Source organism: Lycium ferocissimum, chromosome 11 (genome assembly GCF_029784015.1).
Source record: "Lycium ferocissimum isolate CSIRO_LF1 chromosome 11, AGI_CSIRO_Lferr_CH_V1, whole genome shotgun sequence".
NCBI classification, from domain to species: domain Eukaryota; kingdom Viridiplantae; phylum Streptophyta; class Magnoliopsida; order Solanales; family Solanaceae; genus Lycium; species Lycium ferocissimum.
Window position 1 is genome coordinate 35,552,515 of NC_081352.1, and position 25,045 is coordinate 35,577,559.

Genomic DNA, 25,045 nt, shown 5'->3' on the forward strand with positions numbered 1-25,045 from the left:
ATATCCCTCATCATCCAAAACACCGACAGAGATCAAGTGCAAACGAACATCGGTGCATGCTTTACATTGTTTAAAACTAGTTTAGTTCCAATACTAGTTTCCAAACAAATCGTTCCAACACCACCACCCTAGATACAGTCTCATTACCCATACTCAAAGTTCCAAAGTCACCCGGAGTATAGGATGAGAAAAATTCCTTCCTTGATGTCACATGAGATGCGGCACCACTGTCCACAACCCAGCTTGACTCATCACAAGCAATATTTATCAGATCCGCATCAAGGACAGGAATAAGATCTTCAGTAGTGACAACGCAACACGATTGCCATCTTCTTTCTTTTCCTCCTTATCTCTATTCTCCTTTTTCAAAATCCGGCGTAACTTCTTTGTGTGCCCTTTTTTCCCGCAGTGATAGCACTCAATATCTTTAAGTCTGCTTCTGGATTTGCTTCTATGATGCTCTCTATTTTGAGAACCACGATTCTTGCCTCTCCCCCTAGTGTCAGTCACCAAGACATCTGATGAGGAGGAACCTTGAGATTTTCTTCTCATCTCTTCATTTAAAAGACTGCTCTTGGCAAGATCCATAGAGATCACACCATCCGGAGCAGAATTTGATAATGAAGTTCTAATAATTTCCCAAGAATCGGGTAGGGAACCAAGTAGAAACAAGCCTTGAATTTCTTCATCAAAATTAATGCCCATAGCAGTATAATCGGTTCATGATCCCCCGAAAATATTCGATGATCCGTCATTGCGAACCATCGTGGTATTTTAAACCCAAAGATTTGCTTTATCAAAAACATCTTGTTGTTACCGCTTTTCCGAGCATACAAACTTTCAAGATGCTCCCATAGGGTCCGAGCATGTGTCTCCCCGTAAATATGGTTCAACACATTATCGTCAACCCATCGTCTAATAAAGCCGCAAACCTGCCGATGCAACAAATTTCACTCTTCATCTGATTTATTATCAGGCTTTTTAGTGGCAAAGACAGGTTGATGAAAATTCTTGACATAGAGCAAATCTTCCATTTTGCCCCTCAAAATGGCATAATTTACGCCACTCAAAGTAACCATTCTACTAGTATTGGCTTCCATCGTTTATCACAAATACAAATACTATTTATTCGGAGACCAAAGTAATTCTTTTCTGATGTGGAAGTTCGACCGTGCCGCAACCACAGAGCATACTCAGACAGAACCTTGGCTCTGATACCACTTGTTGGTAATAAAATAAACCCGCAAAAATAATATTCACGGTATTAGTGATAAACGTGGAACACTAGCTTATGGTTAAATCAGCAAGAATAAATGCAGCAATAATGACACCAAGGTTTTACGTGGAAACCCTTCTGAATAAGGGAAAAACCACGGCCAAGAGGAGCAGCTGATATCACTATAGTAAGGAATTTTACACTGTGTAGTCACGAGTATAAATACTCCAAAGACCACTACACACTCAAAAAGAAAAAACACTCTTTTGATTTTTCCCACCTCACTACAATATCACTCATACTCTATTTTTCTTCACAGACTATTTTCTTACACAGTCTATGGTATACCTCACTTTGCTCTCTACAATTTTTTCTCTCCTTTTTTTTTTTGTGTGTTTAAAGATGATGGAGAGCTTGCTATTTATTTTCATCCTTGCATTTAATTTGGTTGTTGCCAAATTCAACTTTTGCAACTATTGTTGACAAAAGTTGCAATTTGGTTGGTGCCAAATTCAACTTTTGCAACTATTTTTGACAAAACTTGCAATTTGGCTTGTGCCAAATTCTTTCTTTGCAATCATGGGGATGGACTCCACAATTCAAATGAATGAGGTTGACATATTCAAAATCTATTTCTAATGCATTATTCAAAGCATCTGTCTGATTTCTGAGCTTGACTACCCCAAAAGAGACGAAAATTAAGGACCAGTTAAATTAGTAGTTGTAGAAAACCGTCATCCTATGACAGAAATGTTCCTTCTTTTATTTGGTTTGATTCTTCAGAATTCCAATAACCCAAAGAGACCAAATAATTTCCATGAAACGCTTCACTAGTTTCTGTTTCTTTTCTGGCAATATAGTATCATTGCTCTTCATATTTTCCACTGCATTAGACACTATATCTAAGGATAGCCCCATCAAAGATGGCCATACCATAGTTTCAGCTGGTGGCAACTTTGAGCTTGGATTTTTCAGCCCTGGAAATTCCAAGAATCGGTATATCGGTATATGGTACAAGAATATACCTAAGGGCAAAGAAGTAGTGTGGGTTGCCAATAGAGTCAACCCACTGAATGACACTTCTGGCATATTAACGATCAGTAGCAAAGGGATTGCACTACTCAATAGCACCCGAGACATGATTTGGTCGTCGAATTCATCAACCTCTTTGAGGAATCCGGTGGCTCAGCTTTTGGACAGTGGAAATCTTGTCTTAAAAGATGGCAGTGGTGTGAATCCAAAAGACTATGCTTGGCAGAGTTTTGATTATCCAGGTAGTACTTTATTACCGGGCATGAAAATAGGCCGAAATTTAGCCACTGGCCTTTATTGGACTCTTTCATCCTGGAAGAGCAGCGATGATCCTTCTCCAGGAGGATATGTGGATCGCCTCGACACTAGTGGTTATCCACAAATCATCTTGTGGGAAGGTCCTGTAATAAAGTATAGCTCGGGAATATGGAATGGACGTTTTTTTGTTGGCGGACCAAATGTGAAACCAAATTCTTATTATACATTTGAGTTTGTGAATAATAACAAGGAGATTTACTATAAATATGAGCTTATCAATACTTCTCTTCCCACCAGGTTGGTCTTAAATCCGGCAGGCCTAATTCAACGATTCTTATGGAGCGAACCGAACCAGAACTGGTTCCTTTACTCTACTGGACAGATATCCAATTGCGACCGTTATGCCTTGTGTGGTCAATTTGCACGGTGCAACATTAACGACTCCCCTCCGTGCGATTGCTTGAGAGGATTTCAGCCTAAATATCAACAAGAATGGAATGCAGCAGATTGGTCTAGTGGGTGCGTGCGAAGAACTCCATTGGAATGTGGAACAAGTGACAGGTTTATGAAATACTCGAGCGTGAAATTGCCAGATACACGTCATTCTTGGTTCGATAAGAGCATTGGCCTTGAGGAATGCCAAATGTTGTGTCTGAAAAACAGTTCGTGTACTGCATATTCCAATCTTGATGTCAGAGATGGTGGGAGTGGATGCTTACTGTGGTTTAACGAACTCGTTGATATCAGGGAATATGCTGAACTTGAGCAAGATCTCTATGTCAGGATGGCTGCATCAGAAATAGGTAAGTCTCCTTAATCCTTATGCTGAATAACACGTAGGAATTTCAAAATAATAGCATCTTAAAGACATGTTAATCTGAATCATACCACAAGGTTTTCACAACTCATAATGAACTTTTGACAGGTTCAGGACAAATGGGAAAGACAAGAAAAGCAATCATTGCGATTGTATCAACAATTTCAGCAACCGTCCTTCTTGGTTTTCTATCTTGGTCTGCTATGCGCAGAAAGAAAAGGGAAAGAGGTTACAAAATTTGTCTATCATGTTTATTGATTTTTTAAATGATGGTGCAGCCTAGAACGTTGGAAGAAATGATTGAAATTTTCTCTCTTGATTTTATTATGCATGGAGGGCTTCAGATAGCAAATTTGAAAACATAAAATCTGCAGAATAAATCCAAAAGCCTTTAGCATCTCAACTACATTTTTCAAATAAAGACTCCTCCTACTACTAAACTACTTGTTGTTCCAGTAAATCAGCAAATAACAAAAGCAAATATTCAACAATGTTGAAAGTATATAGAAGTGCAAATAGGGAAAAACTGCTATAGTGCCTGTCTAGGCGGATGATTTTGGAAAATATAGTTGTTTCTAGAGGTGTCAAAATGGGCTGACTCAGCCTAACCCAACCCAGCCCTAAAGGGCCAATGAATTAAATGGGCTAGGACGGGCTGGTCCTTTTAATTGCTTTTGCCAAAGAAAATGGCAACCCACCGAAGCGGGGGGCTCAAGGGCTAGGACGACCGGCCAAATTTTTAAGTTTTTTCGTCTTCCAAAATAACATTTTCGAAGTGATTTTTGGCACAATTTGAACATGAAACTTTTACAATATGAAATAGAATCTTCTACCACCCATTCTTGCGCAAATCCTTATCATAGAAGAAAAAAATTCAAGAGAACAAATAAAAATTATTATTGTTTATCACTAATTCAGATCACGTTCAAAAGAAATTAAACATAATATAAATTCTAACACTAAAAGGTATTACTCCAGTTTCTAATTTACTACTTAGTAGTAAGTACATTCTTTTTTCTCATTACTTTTTATCTTTTTGTTTAATTTACTTATGTTTCTTAAAAAATTAGTTAATTTATTATTCTTTTCTGGCCTCAAGGGCTGGCTCAGCCCAACCCTTGAGGCTGGCGGGCCAAGAGAGGCTGGGCTTTTAAGCCTCACTTCTTAATGGGCTAAAGAAATCCTAACCCAACCCTACTTAAATAAAGGGTTGGGTTGGGCCGGCCTCGCGGGCCAAGCCCATATTGACAGCTCTAGTTGTTTCATTCACCTCATTATCTTTACAAAGATTTCCATTTTACAGGAGAACGAGAAAGAAAGGATGATATGGAGTTTCCTTTGTTTGATTTGATGACTATTTCTGCTGCAACTAATAATTTCTCATCTGATAATATCATTGGAAAGGGTGGTTTTGGACCTGTTTATAGGGTAACTAGAATCATTTTCCGTCTGTATCTTAGTCAAATACATAAATGATGCCCTTGTGACTTAGCCGCCGAATGTATTGTGTGGCAGGGAAAATTATCATCTGGCCCAGAAATAGCAGTGAAGAAGCTCTCCAAATATTCTGGACAAGGTCTTGAAGAGTTGAAGAATGAAATTGTTCTGATTTCAAAACTTCAACATAGAAACCTAGTTAGGCTTCTAGGTTGTTGTCTTGAAGGGGAAGAGAGGATGCTAATTTATGAATATATGCCAAACAATAGCTTGGACTTCTTCGTCTTTGGTTCGGTTCTCTTAACTCATTTGGTCAATAGATCCATCTTATCATATCAGCATTGTTCTGCTAACGCAATATAAACTGACATTTTGGCAGATGAGATCAGGAAGGGACAACTTCTGTGGGAAGATCGCTTTCGTATTGCTAAGGGAATATCAAGGGGGCTTCTTTATCTTCACCAGGACTCCAGATTAAGGATCATACATAGAGATCTAAAGACTAGCAACATTTTACTGGACAGCAAATTGAATCCCAGAATTTCAGACTTTGGACTGGCTAGGATTATTGGTGGGGATCAAAATGAATCAAGAACAAAGCGAGTAATAGGGACATAGTAAGTTCAATTAGCCAACTCATTGCCTCTTTCATCTTTACCTTCGCAAATCATTTAACATAAGATTAAGCACTTTGTCTTTATGCAGTGGCTATATGTCTCCAGAATACGCAGTCGATGGGAAATTTTCAGTGAAATCAGATGTCTTCAGTCTTGGTGTTCTTCTACTAGAAATAGTAAGCGGAAGAAAGAACAGAACATTTTGTCATCCAGATCACCATCATAATCTTATTGGACATGTAAGCAAGATACAAATCCAAGATTTGCTTTGTTGTTTCACGCTACACTTGCATTTCTTGCATATCATTGAAAACTATACTTGATTTTGCCTTAGGCTTGGTTATTATGGAATGAAGGAAAGGCCTTGGAACTAATCGATGAATGTTTGAATGAATCGTTTGTGGAATCCCAAGTTTTAAGATGCGTTCATGTGGCGCTATTATGTGTTCAAAAACTACCGTTAGACAGACCACCAGTGGCATCCGTGGTTTTCATGTTGAGCCATGAAGAAGTGGCATTACCTCAACCAAAGGAGCCCGGTTTCTTCATAGAGAGGAGTACAGCTGAAACAGATGATTCAAATGAGAAAAGATGCATCACTTACAATGATTTGACATTAACAATTCTTATACCAAGATAGAATTGGTGGAACCAGCAATTTTAGAATCTTCTATTGTGTAAAGGGGATTCAACAACTTATATACAAAAAAGATATTCAGTTCGCTGCACATTATAATATTTTGAAGTAGGGTTTCAGCTAAATCCCTGTAGACCACATAGCGCTGCCTCTGAAGATAGAGAGAGCCCGGGGTGGGGGGGTTGGAGCTGACATTTCATGATGACAAAAATTGTAAACTACCTTTCTTTCACGAGTTAATTTTTTTTTTTCCCCAGAGTAGCACCTGATTTTGAGCTATTACTTTCAATTAGATTGGATATTTATTACTGGACTTTGCATTTAGTAACAGGCATACGCTGAACAAATGCGTATTTCTTTCATCAATGTGAGATTTATTAAGTCAAGGCTCAAGAGCCGTCGGGACCATTGTTTCAACTTGTGCAAATTGTCAGAACATGATGGAATGGACAAATAAGCTGTTACGGAGTATATAATGGATCATAATAGATCTGGAATGGCTAAATGATAAATTTAAAAGGCATTGAACAAGTAATTAAGTTGAGTTATATATAAAGCTAAGATACAATGCCTCGACTTTGTTGAGCATTATTTTGCCTCATGAGTAGAAATCAACATCATGTCCCGGGGGAGTGTTTCTTTGCAATCACATTCATCTTATCTTTTTCCACATTTGTATCACCAAACAATGCTCTTGAGTTTTGAACAATTTCCTTTATTCTGATTTTCCACTTGATGTCTGTTACCCACTTTGAGGCCAACCAATCAGGATTAATTCCTACTTTGGCAGGTAAAATGCTCCTAGTAAAGGTGAGTCCCTTCCCGATGCTAAAAAATGGAACCTCTGGTTAAAGATGGAGGGGTACTTACCACCCCATCCACAACCTCAGGCGATAGTTTTAAACAACTTGGATGTAAGCTAAATAGGATTCTTAAAAGCTAATAGGAACAAAGTTGATGCTCCTACATCCATATCATAAGTTAGTGAGCGATTTGAAATATGAGTTATTTCACGGAATGATACTAGTACTTATTGAACTCGTAAAGGTTACACTGTTCTTATAAGTCGACAGATTTGGTATTTAGCTTACTGTTGACACCCAATTTTGACCCTCCTTTCTTCTAATTTATTTCCTTGAGCTTTTAATTTTATTAATGAACTAAATACTTTCCTTTCACTATTATGTTACTATTATTATTATTATTATTAAGTGTTGTTTAATATTACTTGTTAATCACTATTATGTTACTATTATTATTATTAATAAGTGTTGTTTAATATTACTTGTTAATCGTAAAATATAACTTAGATAATATTTTTATTACTTTACCTATGTTCTAGCTATTACTAAGTAAGATTATAATACTAAATTATATCTTATTTATTCTAGTTGTTAAATTTATTATCATGATATTAAAGAAACACCAAGGAATGAATTAGAATAAGAAAAATACCAACATTTCAGGCCCATAACGTAGGCCTATTCTGTCCATAAAGCACCCCAATTCATGTAGGGCAATTCGCAGAATTGCCCTTCTTTTGGGGTGGTCTTTAAATTTTGCCCTTCATATTTGAAATCTTTAAATTTTGCCCTTCGCTAAATTCCATGGGTTTCGATTCGAACCCCCACACAACAAAATTTTAAAAAAAGTTTCGCAAGGCAAAGTTTAAATTTCGCTATGCCCCCATCGGCATACACTTGTGAAGGAATTAGCAAAGTTATGCCGGATCCGATACTTATGCCTTATGGGCAGACTTGGCATAAATATGCCGGTTCCGGCATAACTTTGATAATTCCTTCACAAGTTTATGCCGGATCCGGTATAAAAGTTTGCCCATTAAAAGTATGCCCTCATCGGCATAAACTTGTTAAGGATTTACCAAACTTATGCCGATGGGGGCATACTTATGCCTTATGGGCAAACTTTGCCTTGAAGCATATATATGTATTTTTTCAAGCATATATACCAAAGTTACATGGAAAAGTATTATGCTGCAACCAAATGTCCTTCCCAGATACAAATTCACACTTTGGCTGGCAATACAAGGTAGATTAGCAACTGTTGATAGACTTCAGAAATTTGGCATTCAAGTGCCACCTGATTGCATCTTCTGTGGGCAGACCCAAGAAATATTTTCCCATCTTTATTTTGAATGCTCCATCACAAAAGGACTGTGGTACAGATTATTGGTATGGCTGGGGTACACTAGAAGAATAGGGGGCTGGCAAGATGAAATCAAATGGATCTCACACATTGCTAGACACAAATCAGGCCACTGCTCCATTACTTGCTGCATTTTTGGTATGCTAGTGGCATTGGTTTGGAGAGAAAGGAACCTACTCAGATTTCAAAACACTCAGTTTCTTCCTGATAGACTCTGCAGAGAGATTGCACAACATATTCACATCCAAGGCAGGAACAACTTCAAATGGCAAAGAGCTCTTGCTGCTATGAATTGCTATCCCTAGCTAAGTGTAGTTGATTGAAACTGGCTGTTGTTTTTTTAATGTAATAGTTGCTCCTAGTTTGACTTATACAAGTTAGTGAGTAGGAATTTTACCATGTACAGTTGAAGGTCAGCTTCAACTTTGTGCTGTACAAGTTTTTTGGATGGAATAGAATAGACTTTCAACCAAAAAAAAAAAAAAAGTTTGCCTTATAAGGCAAAGTTTAAATTTTGTATGCCCCCTCCGGCAGACTTTTAGTTATGTTTAACTAAAAGTCTGCCGGAGGGGGCAGACTTTGCCTTGAGGGGCAGACTTTTAGTTATGCCGGATCCGGCATAACTTTAACTTTTTCTTAAAGATTGTATGCTGGATCCGGCATACACTCCCCCAGTCCTGCCTTGCGAAATTATTTTTTATTTTATGCCTGAGCGGGGGTTCGAACCCAGAACTTCATGTATTCGCTCATCTTTCCAAGCAAAGGGCAAAATTTAAAGACCACAAATATGAAGGGCAAAATTTAAAGACCACAAATTTAAGGGGCAAAATTTAAAGACCACCCCATACGCAGGGCAATCCGTGCAAAAAAATGATTCATGTACCTGCTAGCCCATTAAAAAACGACCCAAGCCATAAGTGCTTCAACTTGTTTTCTAACCCAATTTCTTACAAAACAGCCACTACACATGCCTGTATCTCTTTTTTTTTTTTTCCCGATCTACACAAAAGTCCAATCTTTCACAGCCATGGCAGAGGTTTGACCTTCCCATTTTCGTGAAAAATTCTCATGTTTCATGTTCTGTTATGTGTGTTCAAGGTGTTGGTTTTCTTTAGATTTTTCTATGTGAAAAATACTTGTGTTTTCTTCCTGATTTTTTCATGATACTTAAAACGTAAGATATTGAAGCTGTATCTAGTAACTTAATTTGTCCATTACATGTCATGTATTTAGGTTTGATATCTGATATGTTTTGCTTAAATTAATTATCAACTTTATTTTGAGTGTTACTCGTCGAGTCTATGAAAGCGTAGCTGTTAAAATATATGTTATCCTTTCATGTTCTTTTCTTATACTACTTGTTTCAGAATCTGGATTTACTAGTTTATGACTTTAATATGCCCTGTTAGTTATTGTAATATGGGAATATCATTTAAGGCTAAGTTGTCAACTAATTCTTGATTGACTATTGTGTTTGAATTTGAAAGAAGTCTGATGTTGCATTGGGAAATATTATTGATATAAGTTTGATGTCCTCTTTCACTATCATCTGACGAGTATGTATTTTAGGGAGTTGTAATGAACCTATAATAATTATCTTTGGCATTTCAAATAGAGATGAAATTTTGTGTTTCAAATGATTAGCTTCACTTAACAATCTGTTAGCATGAGCTGGTTTTCTTATGTTCCCTATCGTTATGATATATAGGCAGAGGCGAATCCAGAATTTCAAGAGTATGGGTTCTCCTTAGAAAAAAAAAATTAAGAAAAAAAAACACAAAAGTGCATTTAGTAGGATTCGATCTCACAACCTTCAAGTATTAAACCCAACACTTAACTAGTGCTCCACTCGATTTAGTTTGACCATGTGTTCCTTCAGTTAATATTATATATATTTTAAGGATTATATACATGATATACCGAGTTTTGTCAGGTGGCCATGTGTTCACGGGACCCAAAATTCCTATATAGATTCGCCCCTGTATATAGGACACTTTAGTACAATATTACTAGCTATATGATTTTCAGTTTGGTTGTTTCATTTCTCATGCTTGCTAAAGATTTGGTCCCTCTTCTAATTCCCCTGTTATAAAAAAGTATGTCTCTAATAAAATCTATATCGTGTGGTACTTCAACTATAAATATGTAGCAAAAATAGACGTGACATTTTGAGACAAACTCTTTCATGTATTAGATATCATGGAAATAGATAATCAACTTGCATCTCATTTGATCGCTGAGTTTGTTTAGGCTCGAAACATGAATCTGTATTCAGTAATTTAGTTACTAAATATCATGCTTAGCTCTCTTTTTATCTGGTGTGCACTCATGGATCTCTTATAAGAAAATGACCTCATTTATTAAACTCAAAAGTGACTTCCAAAGGGTATAGAGCATGTTTCTTTGTTTATTCACATGTCAATTTTAGTTTGAAAATTGACTAATTGTTTATGTCTTTAAGGTCCCTATTCATGTATATATTTGCAGCATCTTTCTTGAACTTACAGGTTGTTATGAATTGAATGATTGTTTACATATTTTCCATAAAAAAAAAACAAATCATATCGTTACTCTAATCTTCTGTTACTTTCCTTATTTTTACATGAACACCGGAGCCGAAGACAATGTCGCTGCTAAATCCGAAACGTGCATCTGCATCTTCCTTTGTGTCTCTTTTCCCTTGAAATACATCCAAAGAGAGGGTCGAGCCAAAATGCGAACCCCCGGAAACTTTGCTCTTCTACAGGAGCCAAAATGTGGCTTTACTTCACCCTTTTTTATTCCCTAATGTTGCTTATTTGCTAGTGTGATTGCCAGTTTATTTGTGTGTTGGTAATTAGTTCTTAATAGCTTTACTTTGCTTAATTATGTAGAGTCTTTCTTTTAGTTAACACTAAAATACTTATTTGATCACTTATGTGTTGCCTTTAGTCAAGAATGTGATTTTTCGTCAAATCTTTATTGCTTTTCCTACCCAAAAATGTCATTGGTGTTAAATGAATTAAGCTAACTGGTTTTTGGCTTTTAGTCACTTGTTTAATTTAGAAAACCAGCAGGTTCACTCTTATCAACTTTGGCCTTCAACTCGAGAATAGTATTTCTTTCAAAATAACAAAGATGATGGTAGACCCATCTTTAATCTAAAACAACGTTTGGCCTTAGTCCTCTTTTAACCTTAACTACTTTCTTATACAAAAATGCATTTGGAAATCTGAAGATTTTTCCATTTTTTCAACTGCTAATCAGGAGTCATTTTGTTAAAGTGTTGTTACTTCAATCAATCTAAGGAGTACAAATTATTTTTTTTCCAAATTTAACTTAGTTACCCACAAGCCCTTCTAATTAACTTTAAGTCCGGTCAGTTAACCATTTTTAATGGATCTAAAAGGATGTTTAATACCTTCCCTTTAGATTAATTGAACCCTTACCTAGAATCTCATAAGTTCAGTAAACCATAAATGGAGTTTAACTTTAGACATGTACTTGAATTAACTTTAAGTGTCTTAATTCACCATAATAATTAGGTGGCGATTCCTTAACTTAGCTAATCCCGGAATTACCGAAATGTTGTAAACCATTTCGACCCACGTTAAAATGGGGTATAACACTTCATAAATAATACTTCATATAGGATAGGGCTATGTAGCATGTACAGCAAATATGTTATATGCATTGTCCCCCAAAAGGTAATGATAGATACCTCTAATTACATATGCTTAAAATTTTTGCCAATAACTAGTCCATTGATTGCTCAACCATCAAAGACAAGATCATTTACACTGATAGTGATTGATGCAGATGAGACACTGAATGGCTGCTTTATAAAACATTATAAGATTGTACCACATTGATTACTTCTTTTGTCAGCTATTGACAGCTAGTTCTCAAGTAATATAAACTAAATCATAGTTGCAAAAACTTATGCATGTTCCTGATCTCCAAGTTGCGATTCATGTTATGCAACATTTGCTGATATTAAAGGGGCTACATTATTTTTTGCAGGTCTGAAACAACAAAGGGGTTCAGTTGAAACCTTTCCGTTGAAAAATTATACTGCGCAAATAGAGTAAAAATAAATTCTATTATGCTTATATAAATTGTTGAATCTTAGTAAGATAAGCAAAGTTTATCGCGCAGTAGCAAAGATGGTTCAAGAATTTCTCAAGGTCGCACATATAAAGCATGTAATGCACCTTGTCAAACTTTCATATTTCACAGTGAACTTTTGACAGGTTTAGACCATATTGGAAAGACAAAGAAAGCAATCGCTGTAATTGTATCAACATTTTTAGCTATAATCCTTCCTGGTTTCTATATTGGTCTGCTATGCAGAGAAAGAAAAGGAAAAGAGGTTAGAGAACTTGTCCATCATGTTGAAAAATATCTTAATATGGAGACAGGTAAGGTCTACTATAGTGCACAAAGTAAATACATTCCAAAACTTCCAATAGTGATTTTATGTCTATCTTGGCTCTAGAATTGTTATCGACACGTTGTTACTTAGATATCCTTCATCAGTTGGCTCTGTTGATTCCATTGAATTCCTCTCTATGAAAAAACCTGGTTGCTTTGGTTGAGGAAGCACCAGACCTTCATTGCCTAACCAGAAAACGACTGATGCCATTGTGGGCCTATCCTCTGGGAGTTTTTGGACGCACAACAAACCGACCTGGATGCATCTTAACACTTGAGATTCTGAAAATGATTCTTTCAAACATTTGTCCATCAGTTCCAATGCTTTGCCTTCAGTCCAAAGTAGCCATGCCTAAATTACAAACAGAGCACATTAATCAGTTGCATTCACAATAGAAAGAGTAACTTAGGGAATGAAGTTTGTAGCATGTGCTTACATGTCCCAAAAGATTGTGATGATGTTCCAAATGATGAAATTTCCTGTTCTTTCTGCCGCTAACTATTTCTAGAATGATTACGCCGATACTGAATACATCTGATTTTACTGAATATTTCCCATCAACAGCATACTCGGGGGACATATATCCACTGCAAAAACTCAATAAAGTTATGCTTGTGTACTGATTGAATATAATGGAAAATTCAGTGGTCAAGATTTGTAGAACTTACTATGTCCCTATTACTCGTTTAGTTTTCCCTTCCACTTGGTCTCCACCAAATATTTTGGCAAGGCCGAAATCAGAAATTTTGGCATTCATGTCACTATCTAATAAAATATTGCTGGTTTTGATATCTCTGTGAATAATTCTTAATCTTGAGTCCTGGTGAAGGTAAAGAAGACCTCGAGATATTCCCATAGCAATATCAAAGCGGTTCTTCCATACCAGTGATGCTTTTCTGCTTGGATCTGCACAATGTAGACCTAATCATTGAGTGATGCAGAGATATTTGAGGACTTATCAAGTAGTATTAGTTAATGAATCATGAAATGCAGACCAAAAATGAAATAGTCCAAGCTAGAGTTGGGCATAAACTCATAGATTAGCATCCTTTCTTCTCCTTCTAGGCAGCAACCCAATAGCTTGACCAGGTTCCGATGTTGCAGCTTGGAAATGAGAATGATTTCATTTTTTAACTCTTGAATGCCTTGTCCAGAATACTTTGATAGCCTCTTTACTGCTATCTCTTGTCCATTTGGTAGGACACCCTGCAATTTTCTATCAAGGGTCAAAGATGCCACTTCTGGCTAGACATTGGTGATCAAAATTGATTTACCTTGTAAACCGGTCCAAAACCGCCCTCCCCAATCACATTACCAGAAGAGAAGTTGTCAGTCGCACTACTAACACTAACTAAATCAAACAATGGAAGCAACAATGGAAGCTCCATGTCCTCATTATCAACTTCTGGACCTGTCAACATATATTCGCCCACCACAAACATGAAATCAATGAGAATTTGGTTAAGGCGAACGATGTCAGCTGGATAGAATTTTCACCTAGGTAGCAGAGCAGTCAGAGTTAAACAATTTTCTGATAAAGTAGTTAGACAAAAGTACCTCAAGTATATTTACCTGTTCTTTTCCTTCTTTGGAAGGAAACCCAAGCTAAAAAGCTGAGGATAAATGTCGCTACCACTACTGAAATCACAGCAATCAGGCCTGACTTCTTTCTCCTCCGCTTCCTGTCAGAATCTGCTCAATAATTAGTCCATAAGCACTATATCATGTAGTAGCATCAAACATTGTGTATGGCCAATGCCCAATACCCGCTGTCAACAGCCTTGATCTGCTATGAGGTCTAGCATATTATTAAACCTTTTAAGGGAAGAAAGTTTCTCATCCCTTGGCAATACTACTAAGTCACCACTGTAGTAATTGAATACGTCCTACTATCCATATAGCCGAAAGTAAGATTTTGCAATTAGTCAAATGCTCTATGCAGCAAGCTACTTCCATTCCAGTGCCACAGAGAATGAGGATAAATGTCAGCATCACACTATTAGTAGGACAAGTCCTTATTAGATTATCAGCTCCTACTTTAATGGCTCCTAAAAGGGATAATATTGCAGATGTGAAGCCATTTAATGGCTGATAAATCCTTAAACAAATTTTCTGATGATTCATATTGTATAACAAATTGAGAAAATGGTGCAGAGTAGGGTCATTACCTAATTCTGAAGCAGCAACTCTCACAAACAGGTTTTGCTCATTTTGGCCCAACTCCCTAATATCAATGAGTTCTCCAAACCATTGTAAGCATCCACTACCACCATTTGTAACATCCAGATTTGAGTAGGCTGTACAGTTGCAATCAGCCAGGCATAATTTCTCACATTCTTCAAGGTTAATGCTATCATTAAACCAGGAGGTTCTGGAATCCGGCATCTTGATGCCCGTAAAATTAAGAAAACCATCTTGGTTGCAATCCAAAGAAGTTCTCCTGACACAGCCACTAGACCAGTCTGATTCAGACTGTTGAGGATCCCTGTGAAAGACATAATTAAGTAATCAAAGGAATATCGATGTGCTTGGCCCAAGAAAAAGAATCAATCCCACATATGAGGGGGCGTGCAATGACATAATTAAGTAATTAAAAGTGTGCTCTCTCTAAGAGCATAAGATGAGATGGCACATAGTTTAACAAATACCTAGGCTTGAAACCTTTCAGACAATCACATGGAGGGGAGTTATTGATGTTGCAACTTGAATAAGGACCACATAAAGCAAAACGATCACAATCATCAACTGGTAATGTCAAGTAGAGAAACCAGCTCTGACTGCGCTCGATCCATGTTAGGTGTTCTATCTTCCCAATCGGGTTGATCACCATCCTGGCGGGCAGTGACTCATTCTTAAGCTTGTATTCATAGTAAATTTCCTGCTGCTTAATAAAAAACTCAAAAGTGTAATGTGTATTGGGTTTATTGTTAGGACTAACGCTAAATGCAATACCATTCCATGGCCCTGAGCTAAATACTATAGATGAATTTTTCAACACGAAAAGTTGCGGGTATCCATGAGAATCAAGACGGTTTTTATATTCACCGGGAGCAGGATCATCGGTGCTCTTCCATGAAGATGTGTGCCAATCCATGCCTGTGATTAAATTACGTCCAAGCTTCATGCCAGGTAATAAAGTATTTCCTGGATAATCAAAACTCTGCCACGCCAAATTAGTTTCCGGGTCTCTGTCATTTCCATCACTGACAACAAGGTTCCCAGAATCCAGGAGCCGCGCTCTTGGATTCTTTAAGGATCTTGATGAGTTTGATGACCAAATTGAGACATTGGAATTATCAACAAGCACAAGAATCCCGTTGGGTTTTAGTGTTAACACTCCTGAAGTGTCATTCAGCGGAATGTTTCTGTTGGCAACCCAAACGACAGTTCCCTTTGATATCTTCTTGTACCATATGCCAACGTAGCGATTCTTGGAATTTCCAGGGCTGAAAAATCCAAGTTCATAAATCCCACCAGCTGAAATAATTGTGTCACCATCTCTGATAGATTTATCTGTAGTGATAGTGTCTGATGCCACAGAAATTAGTAAGATTACGAGAAAATGGGAGCAAACGAATAAAGAAAGTAGCCCTTTCATGGATTCTGGCTCATTTTTTTGATTGATACAAAAAATAATACTGATAACTGTGATGAACAAGGTTAATTTTTTTTTTTCCTGCCCAACAGTTTAGAATAAACAGTCATGTCCCAAAATCATCTATATATATAAAGAAAATGGAAAGATTTCTTGCAGAATTGAAATGTGAATTGGTTTTTGGAAGCGTCTTAAGGAAAGATCCAATATTTTAAACCTTTTAATGAAAGATCTATCACGACTCTTTCTTTTATTGGACTGACCCAAATTTTCTCTTGTGAATTTTTTTTTAACTTATTTATGAGCCAATCACATAGGTCACTGATCAATTGAGTAATTCGTTCAACTTTTCTGTTGAGAGACCTAACGACTGCTAAGAATTAGGATGTGAAAAGTCTGAACTTGTTCAAAGTTGAAAGCCTCTGACTTCCCATTTCCCACTGTTCACCTGATGTTTGTGCTTTTAACAAACTGTAAATATATTTACACCACGTGTTTACACCAAACCGACTCAACTTACCACAGTTAAGTCATTTATTGCCTATTCTGGCCAAGCTTTTGGGAAGCCAAAAGCGGTTCTTTTTTCCAAAAAGTCTTATTTCAGGAAGTTAAGGTGTTTGTCCAGCAGGCCAAACTTTTAGAAACGAAATAAGTGTCTTCGAGTAGCAGCATAAGTTGTTCAAGTGTTTTTGAGTCGCAGCATAAGTTGTTAAGTGTTTTTGAGTAGTAATAAAAGCTATTTTCTTGTGCTGGAAATCATAGCTTTTTGTCAAAAGCACTTTTGGAACCTTGCTTAAGCAAAAATTGTTGTTCTAAAATTGGTAAAAGTATTTTTCAAATTGATTAATTAGTCAAACACAAACTCCACTCTGTGTACATTTTTGAAAAATATTTGGTATCTTTCTGGTAAATTATTCACAGATTTTAATTAAAAATATAAACATGTTTCTTTACCAATGTCGTTGTAACTGTCTGGTATCTTTCTGCTTTAAAATTTTAGAACACAAAACACAACCGGTAAATTTTCTTTAATCCATTAGGAAAAGATTGATGTAGATTTTAATTTATAAAACATGTTATAAATCTGCTTATTTTTCAGACTATAAATCTTACTTTTTATAAATAATTACTCACATTTATGTTCTGGATATTCTGATAGTGCGTCTAAATATTTTTCCATATATATTTTTTTTTAATCTTTTCCTTTAGAGTTGTACACTTATAGTGTATAATAATTTTGTTATTGCATCATATTAGAATTACTTTCACTACATGTAACAGTTGATAGTCGATTTAGTTTGATAACATAAAATTGACTTGACTTTAGTTTCAGGGTAGAGGGCATTCAAGGCTTTAAGCAGCGGTCAGAATTTGCTTTTGACTGAACCAATTACACTAAACTACACAAACATATGACTACTCCATTAGAGAGACCTGGGCATGACGCTGTAGTATTACAAGCACTATTATTATGTCCCAAGTAATAATAGTATAAAGTATATGGTGTCATCATAATTCATGGCTCAGCAAGACAGCTACACCTACACCATTATGTCTTGGGAGTACTATGCCCTAAATATATAACACTAATGAAAGAAAGGAAGAAACTCATTCAGGGGAAAAGAAGAACTAATATTTGCTAAATGACCTAACAAAAAGTTAAAAGTTAGAAGTATTTGCTACTGAAACAAATCTTAATCCAAAGCAATAATACCTGATCATTACATAGCACCATTTTAAAGAGCTGCAAGCCTGCAACATGCATGTATCATCAGCCAGATCCTTAGCAGGCGAGAGGATAATCAAACTCCCGTTAAAATGACAGATTCAACACATTCAGACTATAAGAAGAAGCATGGATGATGGGTTTCAATGTTATGTAAGTTACAATTTAGGGAGTAAGTAATGAGATTTAATACTCAAAATAAAGACTCTAAGCGTTCTGTTTTTCTCTGCAAATAGGGAATAAGGAATATGAAAGGTTAAGAAGTTATTCTTGGATTAACTGCAATGAGTAATTCATGGATTAACTGCAATGAGTAATTCTTTATGCGTGGATAAAAATTTTTATTTGCGTTTCTTCTTTGCATAGTAACATGTGAATGTTGAGCACTTAATTGCAATAAGTATTATGTTTATGTTTGCATTAAATTTTGTTTAATTCATAAATATATTAAGTCTTTTATCAAAAAAATGAGGTAAAAGTCCAAAAAATTGAGAAAAAAAATAAATGGTATTAAGGCCATAGAGAGGTGTCACATCACCTTATCTATGCCTAGCTTTATATTATATATAGATATAGCTATAGATAGATAGATACTAAAAGTGGGAAGCCACATAGTTGAAAGTTGGATTACGATAATACCCTTTAAAAGTTGATTGACTATTTTGTCCTTAATGAAACTAAAGACCTTTCATTAAATATTTTATATATATATATATATATATACACACACATTGAATGTGAAATGGAAAAATTCTTCCATCTGCCCATAATTATTGCAGGTATAAATTTGCTTAATTGTGATCCATAGTTATTTCATTTTTAATTCTTTGTTTCTTTCTTCTTCCATGTTAAAGCGAATATCGATCTGCATTTTCCCAGGTGCATTTTGGGGATGTCTTTTTTGCTATTTTTCGCTGCGCATAAAGAAATATTTATTTGTCTTGGGAATGGAATTATACCAGGTGTGCTTCTTGTTTCATTTGAAATAGATTAGTCTAATTGTTGCCAAAGTAGCCTATAAAATTTGTTTATTCTGAACATTAAGCATGTTCTATCTATGCGAAATAATTATCCCAAAGAAAGATTAATTTGGCCGGATTATGAATAGACATGAATATGTGACACTTTAGTAATATCATGTTGGTAATGTGTCAGTCCAAAGAAAGACATTACTCGGCCGTTTTGGTAGTCAATGTTGACACCCGATTTTGTCCCGTCTTCCCTAAATATTTATTTACATTTCTACCTTTTTTTTTTTTTGGTAATTTAAGAAACAATTATTTATATTTTTACTATAATTATTAGCTTTTATTAATACTGGCGTTCATTATCCTGTTGCAGTCACTATTGTTATTTTATTACTGTCACTAATATTACTATTATCGTTATTATTATTATTGCCATTTTTTACCAGTATTATTATTATCATTATTATTATTATTGTTATTTTTTTATTACCGGTATTATTATAACCCGCATTATAATCATTTTAGCATTTTACCGGCTTACACACACACGCATTTATCTTCGCGTATTTTAATAATAGTATTTACTTACTATTGAATTTTAAATATATATTATCGCACGATCATTACGGCGTCATTCTATTTTCATCAGAGTACTAATAAATACATACTTTTTATATTAGTGGATATTTTAGCACACTTAGTATATAATTATTTAAAATCGGTCTTTTATTTAAATTTAGAAGCCAATTACTCCTTTCATCTAGCCCATTTTTTATTCATCGGACCCTAATCAAAACCCCGATCAACAATATTACATTTCGGACTAATCCACTATAACTTAAAACAACTATCAACCCATATTTTAATATCGGGGGAACCACTGGGTTAACACCCGGTTTCTCTATTTTCATCCGACCCACCCCTCCCCATTCTCTCTTCCCGTTTCTTCTTCAAAGAAAATGGCAAACCCTTCTTTCATTTTCCCATGGACGCACACCCCTCCTCTCTCTCTTTCTGAAAATTTCTTCACCTCCCCTCTCTCTCTCGCCTCGTTCAACATATAATAGTAAGTTGCGGAACCTTTCACCTTCCCCGGATCGTGCATGGTCATTTCGAGGGAAGGCATTTAATACCCCGTACCCCCGTCCGTTCAACCTTTGAAGGAGGTTAAATTTTTGTCTTCTTTTCTCTTTTTTTTTTAGATGCGTTCGAACAACTTTGATGAGTTTTGTCTGTTGCGATTTCAAATCAATTTTGATTATCAGTTCCTTTTATTTTCGGGTACGAGGGTTTTTAATGGTTTTTGTCTATTTCTTCCCTTTCTGATTAAAGTCTGAGGTATGGACAAGATCTGAACGTTTGTACACAGTGTAACGTTGTTGACCAAGAAAACCCCGCCTAAATTTTTAAAACCCTAGCCCAAACCCTAATTTAAACCCTATAAATAATCATTTTCTAGAATGGTTTTGGGAGAAGTTTTTTAGCTGCGACAATCCCCTTAAAAAAGACATCAGTTTGTAGTAGTCAGATTTTTGGTGGTTGACAAGAAATATACAAAATCACTTCTGTCCGTTTTTCGCTCTGGGTATTGATTCGGACCTACACGAACTCGGAGTATGGTGGTCGAGTAGATATCGAGGCCTTCCCCACTTCGCTGCACCCGAAAAAGGTAATTTCCCCCCTTCAATTATTTTTTTTGGTATTGGTTTGAGAGTTGAAACTGTTTATGTGATTTGTTTGCTTATTTGTATTTCAGCTTAGTTTGTAGTTATTCTAGGCGTATTAAGCATGCTTAATTCTGTTTAGTTCAGCTTTGTGACTATTTCGGATCTATGTGCAAGTTTAGATTAACTTTTGGTGCTCTTAGTTTATCTTTGTTTGCCTGTATGTCCTTGGATTAATCATGTGCTAGCATTGATTTAGGTAATCCGTTAATCGTTTGTGTGCATTAGTTTTTATTTTAGGATTAGTTAGTCTGAACAATTTATCTGGGGTATATTCTGATTCAGTTGTATGTAGTTTGGGTCTATAATCACTCGTTATGCTATAAAAGACTAAATTTATTTAGCTGTATTCTAAGTTAGCCCACAGCCTGCTTAATCCGACTGTCATATGTTTAGTCTCCCTGCCAATATAATGACTTAAACCCATTATTGTTCTATATGCTTAGCTCTGAATCACGTTATTGAATTTATAGTCTCATGTGTTCAAGTATTATGGCCTGGGCTCGGATTAGGTGTTTTAATTGCTTAAGTCTGTGGTAGGTTAGCATAATCCTCGGAGATTCATTGATACTTGTTTATGCTCGGTTTTAATTGGTTTCAGTCACCTGTGATTTGTTGAAATGAGATCAGTATGATTAAACATGCTATTAGTATAGTCCGTAGATCTTGTTTGATATTAAAGTAGCCTGGGAATGCTATGTTGGTTACGTGCGGAATCAGGATTCTATATTGAGTTATTGACTCATAATTTATGAAAATATGGTTAGTTTAAACTACAATAATGTAGAGGACTTTGCCTAGTCCAGTCCAGTCCAGTTTGCATATGTCATTCTAAATTGGTCTTTGTGTCCAAATTCGTATGATGAATCACACCGCAATTTAGTGGTATATTTGATTAAGACCTTCGCCTAATATTTAAGACTCGGGCGTTTTATTCTTATCATGTTATACCTTCCCTTCTTCTCTGATATTTTCCTCTGTTTATAAGTAGCTAGTTCATGCCTCTACCCGCTAAATGTGAGTCCGGTGTGCAAATGTTTGTTTGTCTGCAGTTGTGTGTTGTCTCTTTTGAGTGCTTGTTGCAGTGTCTTAAAACGACGTATTAAGTATGCTAACAAGTTGAAAATTGCTGCTGGTTGAGTATTCTTTGTCATCATAGATAGGGCATTATCAAATATTTTCTTAAGTCTAAATATGGGTTCGGTTGGGATTAGCATATCTAGTGGTATTGGGGTTCTCTTTGCTTTGTTTTGCTATCTGATCCTGCCGTCCCTGTTCCTTGTCAAAGACTGCCTTAAAACTAAGTAGCTTCCAAAGGAACCTTATTTCATTTGTACTTGCTTTTGCTATAAACTGTGTTGAGTGTGGTTCGATTAGTGTTGCACTCCAAAATCTGATTCCTCAAGCAGAAGCTTAGCATTTGATGAAAGTAAAGAAGGTTTGATTGTACGAATTCCTATGTTTGTCTTTGTCTATTACCATTGGTGCCTCATCTGATAATCCAGTAGTTCTGGGCAGTGTATGCATTGAACATAAATTTGTAGAATGAGATTTCTCTCAAAGTTGCTCTCTCTCTCTCTCTCTCTCTCTCTCTGTTCGACTGTCTAAGTACACGAATAAAATGGCTTAATTAAATGCGCAATTAGTAGGATTGACAATGGAACAACAGCGCTGATGAAAGTTTGTTATGTTTGTTTTGTCTGAGAGGACTAGATTTTGTAAAAAATGTCTTGATTTGGTTCATGTTGCTTCCATATTGATAACACGAAATGCTTGGTATCTGCTCGTTTGCCTTTGCAAGTGATTAAACTGGTAGTTAGTTCAATACCTTGAGGTCATTATTGATTAAAACATGAGATATATTTAAAGTATACCGGAATATGCACAACTTACTGATTTCTTTTGAATTTATATTTGATATGTTTAACTTATTCATCGGTTAGATACTAATCCTTTTTTTTTCCTTTTTTTTTATGCATGACCATCACATGCGAGTCCAAGTGACTCGTTCGTCTCCCCATATTCGGTGTTGGGCTAAAAGCCCAACGAAATCTTCTCCGTGTCCAGCCCGTCACGCGAGATTGCATAAAATTTCTGCGGGGCGGCCGGGCCCAACAAAAAAGAAAAAATCGCGGCGACCTTTAAAAAATGGGCTCGAGCCCATTCCAACGACGACATGACTAACGATCCAGAAAATGGGTGAGCCCATTTAATTTATTTTATGCCTCTATTTTATTTCTTGTGCAGTTAACTTATATTATTTGACTAATCCTTTTCGTGGTTTGTTTTTCTTAGCTTAGTCGAATTATAGGGAATTAGTATGATAGGTTTTAGAATGATGGGTAGTTAATCTAAGGAAACTAATAGTTGATTCCGCAGGTTACATTTTCTTCTATTTATGTTAAAATTATTTATAGCATATATAATATTTTTTTTTTATTTTTTTTTATTATAATTGATTTTTCAAAATAGTATGAACACATATTTTGAGTTAAAGGAATCGTACTTTATTCTTACTATCTTAGAAAATCAAAAACGACATTAATACGCAAATATAAACTCAAATATATTTTATAAATAACTCTTCAAGTTTAAGTCAATTAGACATATTTTAAAATATAGTTAATAAAATAAAGAAAACTCACATTAGCTATTTTTGTATTTTTGTTTATATTCCTAAAATGCAAAACTAATTAATACCTCACCACTTGAATTATCTCAAATATTTATTCAAACGCTGCATAAATTCACTTTCTTCTACTTATATATTTTATGCAAATTTTATTTTAAATAGCATTTTTAGTTAAAGCCTTAGTAATATTTATAAGTTTTATTTTAAATGGCATTTGAAGTTTCCTTTTACGCAAGATTATTATATTTGGTACAAGCCTTATTCTAAATTGCATTTTTTAAAAGCCTTAGCAATATTTATAAGTATTATTCTAAATAGCACTATTATACTCTTTCTTTAACAATCTTTATAAATCTTGTTTTAAAATAGCCTTTAAAGTCTTCTTTTATTATATTTTCCGTAAATCTTGTTTTGACCAACATTATTTTTCCTTTAAGACGTCAGCAATATTTGTAAGCCATTTTCAACCTTAATTAATTAACCTAAGTTTGACCGGTAAAAGGTAGTTAACGTAGGATGCCTAATCCCTTCCCTTTAGGATAATTAGAACCCTTACCTAGAATTAAGATTTAAGCAGACCATTAACGGAGGTATAGTTAGGTTTTACCTTAGTTAATAAATTAGGTGCCCTAATTCACCTTAAAATTAATTAGGTGGCGACTCCTTAAAACTAGCAATTTAGGAATCTCCAATATGTTGTACTCCGCTTTGACCCGGTCTAAATGGGGTATAACAGTCAATATTTATGAACTATGTATAAGAGTACCACCAGGGGCGGATCTAGGGGTTATCCAGGGTGTTCACCCGAACACCCTCGGCAAAAAATTACACGGTATATATAAGGTAGTTTTCTTATTTTTTATATGGCTCAATGGTTTAGGGGGTTCATAATTTGCCTTAAGGTCAAGTTCAAATCCCAAGCACTACATTTTTATTTTTCGAACACCCTCAACAAAAATCCTGGATCCGCCACTGAGTACCACTTAGAAATTATTAATTATGTCCAAAGACTAAATAATAATGTTGTGTTAGGTATCTTGAGACGAGAAGTTCGTCGAAACTAAAGCATATGTGTGAAGGAAAAAGTTCAGAGTCGTCTTGTGTCAATAAAACATATTAGTACAAGCTCCATTATTGCGGATCCGCTCGTGAAAAGTTGAAACCAAAAGATTTTTAATGATCTTGTAGCTTATATGGATGTCGGTGGACTCTATGATGAGCCATTTCAGTGGGAGCTTGTGGTTTTATCCATGCTTTTGACATGGTTAAGTATATTCTCTATACAGATTAAAGTTTTATGAAATTTATGAATTTCATGTGTTTATTGAAAACTCTAAAAATAAAGATATTAACTTTCTACTGTGGTTTTGCATGAGGTATAAGAAAGTGATATTGTAAGAAAGTGATATTGGACTATTCAAGTCATAAAGTAGGACCAGTTGGAAATAGACATGACTCAGATCATTTTACATATTATTTTCATGTTTGATCAAATGTCATTGATTTTGCTAATATATGTGACCATTGATGGGTTTAGTTACGAATATATGTTACGAAAACCGCTTTGATCCTCTATTGGTATTATCGATGGACCAGATTGTTTTGAGATATTTCAATTAAGATAGCAAAAAAGTCGGTGCACACTAAAGTTTTATCTACGTATGACTGTTCAGAAATCTATATGGTCCAAGTGGGAGATTGTTAGTAATTTTCTATTTATGGACTCACATATTAATATATTTTACATAGATATGCTATCATTAAAGAAGCTCATTTTATGTTCTACTAATAAAGTATTATTATATG

At 35.5% G+C, this 25,045-nt stretch overlaps 2 protein-coding genes across 3 annotated transcripts; one reads left to right on the forward strand and one right to left on the reverse strand.

Annotated features, from left to right (window-relative positions):
- Positions 1–1,837: 1,837 nt before the first annotated feature.
- LOC132036581 (G-type lectin S-receptor-like serine/threonine-protein kinase At4g27290) lies at positions 1,838–6,531 on the forward strand. Of its 2 annotated transcripts, XM_059426948.1 has the most exons (8): positions 1,838–3,309; positions 3,432–3,551; positions 4,627–4,751; positions 4,839–5,049; positions 5,140–5,331; positions 5,365–5,377; positions 5,466–5,616; positions 5,712–6,531. In XM_059426948.1, the coding sequence occupies exons 1-8, from the start codon at positions 2,034–2,036 to the stop codon at positions 6,015–6,017; spliced, it is 2,394 nt and encodes a 797-aa protein (XP_059282931.1). In that variant the 5' UTR covers positions 1,838–2,033; the 3' UTR covers positions 6,018–6,531. The 2 variants fall into 2 exon arrangements, with proteins under 2 accessions (XP_059282931.1, XP_059282930.1); XM_059426947.1 differs by having other exon boundaries at positions 1,842–3,309; positions 5,140–5,377; positions 5,712–6,527.
- Positions 6,532–12,548: 6,017 nt separating this feature from the next.
- Positions 12,549–16,427, reverse strand: LOC132036582 (G-type lectin S-receptor-like serine/threonine-protein kinase At4g27290). The gene is made up of 8 exons (XM_059426949.1): positions 15,243–16,427; positions 14,763–15,079; positions 14,167–14,286; positions 13,869–14,005; positions 13,590–13,800; positions 13,263–13,500; positions 13,031–13,181; positions 12,549–12,945 (listed from the first exon to the last, which is right to left on the reverse strand). The coding sequence occupies exons 1-8, from the start codon at positions 16,190–16,192 to the stop codon at positions 12,643–12,645; spliced, it is 2,427 nt and encodes an 808-aa protein (XP_059282932.1). The 5' UTR covers positions 16,193–16,427; the 3' UTR covers positions 12,549–12,642.
- Positions 16,428–25,045: the final 8,618 nt, after the last annotated feature.

Excerpts from the sequence above, each read along its gene's own strand:
- LOC132036581 (XM_059426947.1), top strand. The coding sequence starts at position 2,034 with ATGAAACGCTTCACTAGTTTCTGTTTCTTTTCTGGCAATATAGTATCA. Across the intron at positions 3,552-4,626 it reads CAGAAAGAAAAGGGAAAGAG|GAGAACGAGAAAGAAAGGAT; the intron begins GTTACAAAATTT and ends TCCATTTTACAG. Across the intron at positions 5,378-5,465 it reads AAGCGAGTAATAGGGACATA|TGGCTATATGTCTCCAGAAT; the intron begins GTAAGTTCAATT and ends GTCTTTATGCAG.
- LOC132036582 (XM_059426949.1), bottom strand. The coding sequence starts at position 16,192 with ATGAAAGGGCTACTTTCTTTATTCGTTTGCTCCCATTTTCTCGTAATC. Across the intron at positions 14,006-14,166 it reads CCAAAGAAGGAAAAGAACAG|GTCCAGAAGTTGATAATGAG; the intron begins GTAAATATACTT and ends ATATGTTGACAG. Across the intron at positions 13,801-13,868 it reads GTTTTGGACCGGTTTACAAG|GGTGTCCTACCAAATGGACA; the intron begins GTAAATCAATTT and ends AGAAAATTGCAG.